The sequence below is a fragment of the Sinocyclocheilus grahami genome, unplaced genomic scaffold (genome assembly GCF_001515645.1).
Source record: "Sinocyclocheilus grahami isolate Dianchi unplaced genomic scaffold, SAMN03320097.WGS_v1.1 scaffold2402.1, whole genome shotgun sequence".
Lineage (NCBI taxonomy): Eukaryota > Metazoa > Chordata > Actinopteri > Cypriniformes > Cyprinidae > Sinocyclocheilus > Sinocyclocheilus grahami.
Window position 1 is genome coordinate 66188 of NW_015507581.1, and position 10979 is coordinate 77166.

Below are 10979 nucleotides of genomic sequence, written 5' to 3' on the forward strand. Positions count from 1 at the left end.
TTGCAGAAACGGAGGGTGCCGTCCGGTTTCGGGACCATCACGATGGGGCTGGCCCATGGGCTGCGTGATGGTTCTATCACCCCCAACTTCAGCATCTGTTGAATTTCCTCCTCAATAGCTCGCCTATGAGCCTCAGGGACGCGGTAGGGCCGTTGCCTGACGACGACCCCTGGAGGCATCCGGATGTCGTGCTGCAGGACGTTGGTCCGCCCGGGAAGAGAGGAGAACACATCAGAGAACTGACCGACCAGGTGCTGCAGCTCCCTCTTCTGGGTAGCCGAGAGGTGGGGGTTGACGTCAACAACCACAGGGTCAGAGACGGCGAGGGCCGCGAGCTGGTCTCTAGTCCTCATCCACTTCTTCAGGAGGTTAATGTGGTAGAGCTGCTCGGCTCTCCTCCTTCCTGGCTGACGCACCCGGTACGTCACCGGCCCAATCTTCTCCAGCACCGTATAGGGATCCTGCCAGGTGGCCAGGAATTTGCAGGCCGTGTTAGGGACTAGGACCATGACTCGGTCTCTGGGCTGGAACTCCCGACTCAGCTAAAGAGCAGGAAGAGTTCCTGGGTAATGGCTTTGGCGGTGGCTTTTCGGAGGGGTACTGCCTCAGGGTACCGGGTGGCATGGTCGACTATCACCAGGCTGTGTTCATGTCCCCGGGTAGACTTATGCAACGGCCCCACAAGGTCCATCCCGATGTGCTCGAAGGGCACCTCGATGATGGGCAGCGGTATCAGTGGACTGGAGGGAGGCGTCCTGGGTGACGTCACTTGGCAGGTCAGGCAGGCTTGGCAGAACCGCTTCACTTCGGCCTCCAAGCCCGGCCAGTGGAAGTGGTCGTGGATCCGCTGGATGGTGTTCCCGGCTCCGAGATGCCCTGCCAAGAGATGGGAGTGAGCCAGCTCCAGTACGGTCTCCGTTTTGGTGCGTGACACCACCAACAGTAATTTTTCCTCCCCCCTTCGCTGGGCGACACAGTACAGCAGGCCATTTTGCACGACGAAATGCGGGAGAGGGTGGGGACCAGGCTGAACCTCCTTGCCTTCGATGACCCAGACCTGGGTCCATCCATGCTTCAGCCTGTCGTCCTCCCGCTGTTCCTTCCCAAATGAGCCCCCTCCCGTCACCTGTTGGAACACATCATAGAAGATATTAGGATTTTGGGAGGGGACTCACCTTCTCTCCCACTATCCGAGGCCAGAAGCACGGGCAGTAGAGGTCTGCTACCCGACCCGAGCCCGACGGGTCCCGAAATACTTTTGGGTTTCGGGTCGGGTTCGGGTTAATGTTTAATGAATAGCTTCGGGTTCGGGTCGGGCTCGGGTTTATAGCTAAACTAAAACTATATGCAGTAGCCTGGGCTATGCTGCTTTCATAGACGCACGCACACACATTATAGCACACGACAACACAGCACGGAAACTTTTCTGACTCGCAACTTTATATTTCTCTGCAATGAGGGGGTAAAATCGCTGTTTTTAAAGTAACTAAGCCTCATTGCTTGTAGAGAGAGGCGCGCAGACACAGGTTCACACACGCAACTTTCATCCCTCTCTCTCTCTCGCTCTCTCTTGCTAATTCAAATAAATGATATCATTAATTAATTCAAATAAATGCGATTTTACCGCACTGCATCTCTGTGTCTGATTTAAAGCAGGCCGAATGCTAACGAGCCTTAACTGACGAAAATTACCATAACTTGCATGATGGAAGAATTATCGTCTTGTCGTATACAACCATTCAAAAACACAAAATAATTTATGTGACCGAGGCACCTGATGTTCATAAACTTTCATAACTGGTAAGTGTTTTTTCTTTTGCCTTGTGATCTGGCCGAGCCTTAATGATTCTGTTTCTTTACATGTATTTGTTTACTGACCGTTGCATGCAATCGTACGGAGCCCGGGAAGTCACCTGTAGGAGAAAAAAAAACTATCCGTGGCGACGGTTTTGCAATCCGTCCCCTCAATTTATAAACCGTACTCACGAATTCTTAAACTGTTCCCTCGGTTTAACAAATCGTGCCCACGGATTAATAAACCGTACCCACGAATTTCCAATACGTGCGCTCAGCTTTTGTAAACCGTACCTTCGGTTTTTCGGTTTTGCTTTCGCAATCCGTTCCCTCGGGTTTGTAAACTGTACTCACGGATTCATGCAGTAAGCTCATAGGTAGCCTATATGTTAACAAATCATATTGTATATTGTTTTATTGCATATTATTATGTGGAATAGGCCTACAGCAAATAGTCTTAAGTGATTCCGTGTTTGTGTACTATTCATTCGTAACATACTATTCATTCATTCACAGACGTATTTAGGTGATTTTATTATACTAAGCTTTTCCCCCCAGAGTTAGATGCATGCTTCACTGTTAAAGATATTATTAAATAACTAGGCCTATTATAACATTGCATTCAGTTAGAGAGCAAAGGAATGACAACATAACCGGTACATTATTGGTTGTGTATTGCTTTTTACCTTCTTCTCTCGAAACTCTATCGTTTTTTTTTTTCTGGAGGTTTTTCAGGAAATTTTCTATTCTTCTTTTTAGCTTTTATTTTAGGCTATAAAACACAGGCAGGGGTGTTTTATCCTATTGGTGATTAATATAAAATAAACGCTAAAAAGAAGACTATTTTGTGAGTGCAGATCATAGTCTCATACTATGAAAAATAATGTTTAATAAACACAATACTATGCATCCCGCACCGTGGTTGAATCTGCCGGTGGGGGCGGGGCCACAAATCCAAGAGTTTACAAACGTCCGAACTGGTCGTGTATCCCTGTGGACACAGGTTATGGGGAGGAAGGCTTTATATTCCGTTCGGGGGGTGAGAATCTGCGACTGGACCAGAGTGACCGCACTGCCCGATTCCAGGATGGCCCGGAACGGCTTTCCATTCACTTTCACTTCCACCTCTGGAGCTCCAACCGGCAGGTCATAGTGCACAATGCAGCTGGCCAGCCAGGTCCGTGCGGGACGTGCGGGGACATCCATTGGCATGGGCTCATCCCGCGGAGAGGGAGCCGCCGCCGGCCTGCCTACTGGTCGCGGGGTGCACTCCGACACGCGCCGCTCCTGGACCACCCTCCAGGGAAATGGTGGTGCTCGCTCCCCAGCATCCAGGCGTTGGGCCGCATCCGCCAGCTCGACAGCCTCCACCAGCTTGGAGGTGGTGGTTGGGTTCCTCATCCCCACTGCTTGTCGGTGGGATCGGGGAAGGGCTCGGAGGAGACGGTCAATCACCATGCGCTCCGCCACCTGTCCAGCCGATGGAGCCCCCTCCAGCAGCCAGTGCTGCGCAAGTCATGTGAGTTTGGCGGCCTGGGCACGGGCTGGCAGACGGGGCTTATACTCCCACTCGGAACGCATTGAGCGGCGGCGGCACGCAGTGCTGCGAGTTCCTGCTCCGTTTCTCCTTGACGGGTGACGAGGTGCTCAACTATTTGTTGCTGGCGGATGCTAACCTCGGTGAGCCGCTGGAGGATTTTGTCCATGGTGGGGGAGGAGCGCTCGCCTGTGACAGAACCCGGAGACAAAAACAAGGGGAAAAAAGGTGAGGTGAAGAAGATCGCTTCTAGAATCACACAACAAGTAATCTCAATCAATACCCCGGAGGGTGGATTTATTGGGGTGACGGGTGCTAGTGAGAAAGGTCCAGGTAAGTGCTCCGGTGCCATGAGTGCTCTCTTCCTGTCTGTTGCTCCTCGCTTGTTTCCAGGGCGACGCTGATGAAGCTTCGGGACGCTCGTCACAATATATATATATATATATATATATATATATATATTTATTTTATTTTTTTTACCAAGTTCAAGATTGACGATGATTTCCACAAAACTGTATTTTCTGGAAGCTTTTTTCAAGATTTTTTTTTCCAATCTCAAAATGTATGTATACAATGCAACAACAAAAACTGCGAGGAAAAAATAATGTTACATTTGTTTAGAGCATTTTCTATACATTTATAAATAACTACAAGTCAAGCTGCAATACCAAACAGGACCACACGGAGATGCCAACAGACCACTATACCAGCCTAGAGCCCTGCACGGGTCTCAAATATAGGGCCTATCCTGGCTCTGGCCCGAGATGCTCAGGTCCTAGCCCGGCCCTTGTCCGACAGCTTATCAGAATTACCGACCCGAGCCCGTCTTTTTTCCCCCCTTCTCCCAAAACAGCTTACTACTGTTTCCGCTATTAAAAGAGTTCAGTTTTGTATGTAATGTCAAAGTGATTATATTTTGTTTCTTATTTTTATTAAGTTAATTTTGAAAAACGTTTGGGGCATTTTTTTTTTTGTTCGTTAAATGCAAGTCTTTGTTTTTTTTTAATTGCGGCCAGCGGCAGCCTATGTATGATCAATTTAGCCTTCTCAAATGATCATGACTTAATATAAATAAATTAAACTTAATAAAATCTATAGATATAAAATAGTTCAAGCATATTACAATGTAAGTTTAAATGTTTAACCTATATAAATGTACATGGCCTATTTCTCTCAAATATTGTTCACAAATCTGACAAAATCTGTGTTAGTGAGCACTTCTCCTTTGCCGAAATAATCCATCCACCTCACAGGTGTGGCATATCAAGATGCTGATTAGACAGCATGGTTATTGCACAGGTGTGCCTTAGGCTGGCCACAATAAAAGGCCACTCTAAAATGTGGTCCGGGGGGGGGGGTCCGAAAACCAGTCAGTATCTGGTGTGACCACCATTTTCCTCACGCAGTGCAACACATCTCCTTCGCATAGAGTTAATCAGGTTGATGATTGTGGCCGGTGGAATGTTGGTCCACTCCTCTTCAATGGCTGTGCAAAGTTGCTGGATATTGGGAGGAACTGGAACAAGCTGTTGTATACGCCGATCCAGAGCATCCCAAACATGCTCAATGGGTGATGTCCGGTAAGTATGCTGGCCATGCAAGAACTGGGATGTTTTCAGCTTCCAGGAATTGTGTACAGATCCTTGCAACATGGGGCCGTGCATTATCATGCTGCAACATGAGGTGATGGTCGTGGATGAATGGCAAAACAATGGGACTCAGGATCTTTAGTGTAAATAGCCTCTGCCTAATAAAAATAGGTATTAAAAGCTCCATATTTGAAATAAAGAATAAAGCTCATTCATGTGCACATAATCTTTCAGTAAAATATTTTTAAGTGAAATCTGCACACATTCTGACATGGATATGCATATTATTTTGATGTAATTGTAATGTGAAGAAGAACACTGAATGATTGCTTAATATGTCCAAAGAACTCATTAAGAATGTATCTTAAAAAAGTAAATGTTTAAATGAGTGACATGTTTTGCTTATAATTTCCACAGATTCAGAATGTTTATATAATCAGCAAAAAATCTGTATTATGTATCATTACACAAGTATTCACACATTTGAGCATTGCTGCCTTTCCAGAGTTGTCTTTGTCTTCTGTTTCCAGTCTTACCATACACAACTTGAGATAGTTTTGAGTCAAAAACTTTTTAATTTCTATTTGTTATACCACTAACCTAGTATTATGCTATTGCTATGGGAACCAATGATGCATGTATTTTGGAAAAACTGTATGAACCAACTAATAACAATGAAACAACTGAAAAAAAAAATTTTTTTTGGAAAACAAAAAGCTAATATGTGTCCTTGATCATCTTGTTATTTTTTTTCAGAACCAAATGTATGTAGCAGATCTGAAAAACAAAAGATCTTGGTGATTTGTGGATGTGATACAACACTTAAAACCTCAATGTCAAAACTATTAATGAGGAAAAACACACTCATATTAGCACAAGAGTCTCGATCAGTGCGTGTGTGGAGTGACGTGGAGCTTCATGGTCATCTGATCAGTCTGATAAAGCTTCCAGCTCTCAGTCGGCTCTCAGAGGAGGAAGTGATGCGTCAGACTCTCCGCTGTGCGTCTCTCTTTCATCCTGGAGTTCATGTTTTCCTCCTCGTTATGCCTGATGCCCCACTGACTGATGAGAGCAAAGAAGAAATAGAGAAGATCCAGAAGATATTTGATTCCAGAGAACATTTCATACTGCTCTTCCCCTCCAATCTCTCTGTTGAAGAACATGTGAAAGAGTCCATAAAATCCATCTTAGAAACTAAGAGCTTAATCAACCTCTATGGTGATCAGTACAGAGTGATGGGGTTAAATGAGCATGAAAACTCCAGACAGATCCCAGAACTACTAGATTATATAGAGAACATGCAGGTGGAACCATATTCACTTCAGATGTATGTGAAAGCCCAAGAGAACAGAGTCAGACATGAACTAGAGGAACAACATAAGAAAGAAATGAGTGAAATGGAGAATAAAATCAAAGAGTTAAAACAAAATATTGAGTCAGAGGGTAAGTAAATTATTCTCTTAAAATCTCCTTTATTTGGTTTCCATTTGATTGAACAAATACATTCAGAAATAATATCTAAACACATGTAGTAACAGATTATGTTTCTGTTGTTTAAGGAAGCATAAATGTTAAAAGAAAAAAGATGATGAATTTGGTGCTGTGTGGAAGTGATGAAACACTGAAGACGTCTATATCCAAACTTATAAGACAGAAGAAAGACAAGCTTCATTGTCGTCAGATCAGTCTGGTGGAGCTTCCAGCTCTCAATCAGCTCTCAGAGAAAGAAGTGATGCATCAGACTCTCCGCTGTGTGTCGCTCTGTGATCCTGGAGTTCATGCTTTCCTCCTCGTTATTCCTGATGGTCCTCTTATGGATGGAGACAAAGCAGAAATGGAGGAGATTCAGAAGATATTCAGCTCAAGAATAAAAAACCACTGCATTGTCCTCAAAATCAAAGAGAATAATCGGTTTAGTAAACTGATTAATAAAATCAATCCATTTCATTGCTCAGATACTGAGCCTGGGACATCTATCCAAACATTTGGAGATCATTGTATTGTTTTGGAGAACTGCTTACAGGTTCCAGATCTACTGCAGGATGTGGAGAATATAGTGAAACAAAACAATGGAGGCTGCTACTCAACCATCATGTACCTTCAGGCTCAAGTAGAACTGGAGAGAAACAAACACAAAGCTAAAATAGAGGAGCTGAGAAGATCTATGATAAAAACAAACGGTATGTGTTCAACAGTGTGTTTTCTATAACCTGTCAGTATTAAAATTTCATTAATAATTTCATGAATATTTTTTGTTCATTATGTTAATTTTAAAACTTTGCGACAATGGTGTAATTCCTTACATAAATCAAAAAGTGGAAGATTATAATGACACTACACAGTACTAATTTTACTAACAGTACAAAACAAATAACTTTTAATATCAGACAAGAGGATTTGGAGTGAAATTCCTTTTGATGAATATCATTATAAAACTTTTTTTTCAACTGCTTACATTTTCAAAATCTTGCCTCTTTTTTTAAGCTTTAGACACAAATCCAAGAATTGCACACACAAAATGCAAAATGCCTCACATCTCTTGCAAAATGAAGCACTGCATTCAAAATATGTGACCCTGGAGCACAAAACCAGTCATAAGGTTATTTAAACATAATCTGAAAGATGAATAAATAAGTTTTCCATTGATGTATGGTTTGTTAGGATAGCACAATATTTGGTCGAGATACAACTATTTGAAAATCTGGAATCTGAGGGTGCAAAAAAATCAAAATATTGAGAAAATCTCTTTAAAGTTGTCCAAATGAAGTTCTTAGCAATGCATATTACTAATCAAAAATTAAGTTTTGATATATTTACGGTAGGAAATTTACTAAATATCTTCATGGAACATGATCTTTACTTACTATCCTAATGATTTGGCATAAAAGAAAAAAATATATAAATTTTGATCCATACAATGTATTGTTGGCTATTGCTACAAATATACCTGTGCTACTTATGACTGGTTTTGTGGTCCAGGGTCACATATTACACATCTCAAAAGCAAAGATGTGTCTTATGTTGCAAACACCTTTGCCATAATATTATATTTTTGGATATATCATATACACACAGTTGTTCAAAACCTAAAGCTTTTCTTTCCCATGAGCTCCTGTGTACATTTCTGTACAAGATCAAAAGTAATTGGCATGTTGATTTAGAGTCTGGATTAGATTGATTGGAGATGTTGAAAAATTCATGGTAAACACGAAAAAAAAATCCTGTAAGCATTTATGGTATCAATACAGTATTACACAGTACGAAAGAAAAGAAATACATCAAGCATGTGTAGTTGTGTAGATGTGGGTTTATAGGCCTATTCTTCTAAAGCCATGATTGGTTGGTGTTCAGTAAAGCACATGTGAGGAGTTAATGTGAGGCACTGATGAATTAGTGTGGCCTTTTGATTGGTTGTGTTTGAAAAAGGAAATCAAGATACTTCTTGTTAGATTTTTGTGTGTTACAGAGAACTGTGTTGTGTTTTGCAAAAAGTTTTTTATGATTTGGTGTGTGGCTCTGGTGTTTGAGTGTCAGGTTTCAGAAACTGTGTGACAAGTAAAGATTTTGTGTTTAAGCAAAACTGTAATTGTCTTGCTTGTGTTGTCAGCAGGTGTACCACAAAATTATGATGATGATGATGGTAATGAAGTGAGGATTGTGATGCTAGGAAGGACAGGTGTTGGGAAAAGTGCAACAGGAAACACCATACTGAGAAAAGAAGCTTTTAAATCAATACTGACTCCATCGTCGGTGACCAGAGAGTGTGACAAAGAGATCTCCGAGTTCAACAGAAGACAGATAACGGTGATCGACACTCCAGGCCTGTTTGATACTGGAGTTGATAATGTTGAGAGCAGGAAGGAGATTGTGAAGTGCGTCTCAATGGCAGCACCAGGTCCACATGTGTTTCTGCTGGTGATTCAACTGGGACGATTTACTCAAGAGGAGAAAGATGCAGTGAAGATGATCCAGGGGATGTTTGGAGAAAGATCCAGAATGTACACCATGGTGCTTTTCACCAGAGGAGATGAACTTGAAACAACAATTCAGGATTTTATTGAAGCTAATGATAGCTTACAGAACCTTGTCCAGCAGTGTGGTAAGAAATATCACGTGTTCAATAACAAAGCCACTAAAGATCAGATGCAGGTTTCTGAGCTGCTGGATAAGATTGACTGTATGGTGTCAGTGAATGGACGGAGTTTCTACACAAATGAGATGTTCCAGCAGGTGGAGAAGAACATCAAAGAGGAACAAGAGAGAATCATGAAAGAGAAAGAAGAAGAGATCAAGAGAAAAGAAGAAGAGCTGAGAGCCAAATATGAAGCAGAAATTGAACAAATGAAGAAAGAAAATGAGAGAGAAAAAGAAGAGATGCAGAATAAACTGAGAAAAAATGAAAAGTTGTTTAAAAAGAGAGAAGAAGAGATAAAGAAAGAAACAGATGAGAATGTGCGAAAAGAACTTCAGAGAAAACTGGAGGAGCAGCAGCAGAAAGAATTTGAAGAGAATAAAAGAAAAGAAAAATCTTTAGCAGAACAACCGCAACACTTCATAAAATATCTGGAAGAAAGACATGAGAAAGAAAAACAAAAACTCCAGGAGAAAATTCAGCGTGAAACTAGAGAACAAGCAGAGCTTGAATACTGTGAAAAACTTAAGAAAGAATTGGATAAAGCTTTACAAGAAGCTGAAATAAAATACAAGGCAGAACAGGCTAAAGCTTTAAAAGAAGTTAAAGAAAAATATGAGACAGAACAGGCTAAAGCCTTAAAAGAAGTTAAAGAAAAATATGAAACAGAACAGGTTAAAGCTTTGCAAGAAGCTGAAGAAAAATACAAGACAGAACAGGCTACAGCTTTACAAGACGTTAAAGAAAAATATAAGACAGAAGTGGCTAAACTTTTTCAAGAGGTTAAACAAAAACATGAGACAGAAGTGAATAAAGCATTACAAGAAGCTAAAGAAAAACACGAGTCAGAAAAGGCTAAAGCTTTACAACAAAATGAAGACAAATACAATACAAAAGTGGCTACAATTTTACAACTGGCTAAAAAAAACCAAGATATAGAAGTGGCTAAAGCAATTCAAGAAGCTAAAGAAAAGCATGAGAAAGAAAAAGCTAATGTTTTACAAGCAGCTGAAGAAAAACACTACAGAGAAAGGGTTATAGTTTTACAAGAAACTGAAGAGAAATACAAGAAAGAAAAGGATGAAGCTTTACATGAAGCTGAAGAAAAACACAAGAAACAAAAGGATGATGCTTTACATGTAGTTGAAGAAAAACACTACAGAGAAAGAGCCAAGGTTTTACAAGAAACTAAAGAGAAATTCACAAAAGAAAAAGATGAAGCTTTACATGAAGTTGAAGAAAAACACAAGAAAGAAAAGGCTGAAGCTGAAGCAAATCTGTCATACAGAGTAAAACGAGCTCGGGACTGGAGTCACAGTGTTCCTTTTGTTGGAGGAGCTTTTGGAGGTATTTTTGGTACTTTTGAAGACATATTCAGATAATATGTTCTGTCAAGCTCTAGATGGAACTAAAAGGTGCATTAAAGTAAATTGGGACAAAGTAAGTAGTGTTCGATCAGCCATCTTACTATTCCCTACCGTCAGAGAGCATAATTAACTGACAGCCAAAACACTGATCGAAAATCACCCGATTTGAAGCGAACCAGTCAAACAGGATTAGTTTTTAAGATATGCGTGTGTAAATTAAATTTTACTTCAGATGTTATCTGCAATTATTATGGTCTTTTCAGGCATGATAAGCGATATATTGAAATCATTTAGGTGGGTGTGTCTGATATACACTGACAACACAGGTAACTCATCCAACACAAAATATATTTATGTACGTAATTATGCAGAAAACATTAAACATGAACATATATCTGGCATTAGTATCAGAAATTGATTTGAATATAAAATAAATATTATAATACAAGCCTATGTTACTATGTTGCTCTACATTGTATTGAAATTCAAAGCTTACCATACATCACCTTGGAAATTAAGCTTCATGTCTTTAAGTCTGTACCGTATGGAGTCAGCATTAT

The 10979-nt window shown here is 41.0% G+C and overlaps 1 protein-coding gene across 1 annotated transcript; it reads left to right on the plus strand.

The window, feature by feature from the left end:
* Nucleotides 1–6754: 6754 nt before the first annotated feature.
* On the plus strand, nt 6755–10434 carry LOC107574944 (golgin subfamily A member 6-like protein 22). The gene is made up of 2 exons (XM_016261362.1): nt 6755–7100; nt 8528–10434. The coding sequence occupies exons 1-2, from the start codon at nt 6755–6757 to the stop codon at nt 10432–10434; spliced, it is 2253 nt and encodes a 750-aa protein (XP_016116848.1).
* The last annotated feature ends 545 nt before the right edge of the window (nt 10435–10979 follow it).

Bases quoted from the DNA above. Each gene is read 5' to 3' on its own strand.
- LOC107574944 (XM_016261362.1), top strand. From the start codon at position 6,755: ATGGAGGAGATTCAGAAGATATTCAGCTCAAGAATAAAAAACCACTGC. The intron at 7,101-8,527 runs GTATGTGTTCAA...TTGTGTTGTCAG, and splicing joins ATCTATGATAAAAACAAACG to CAGGTGTACCACAAAATTAT.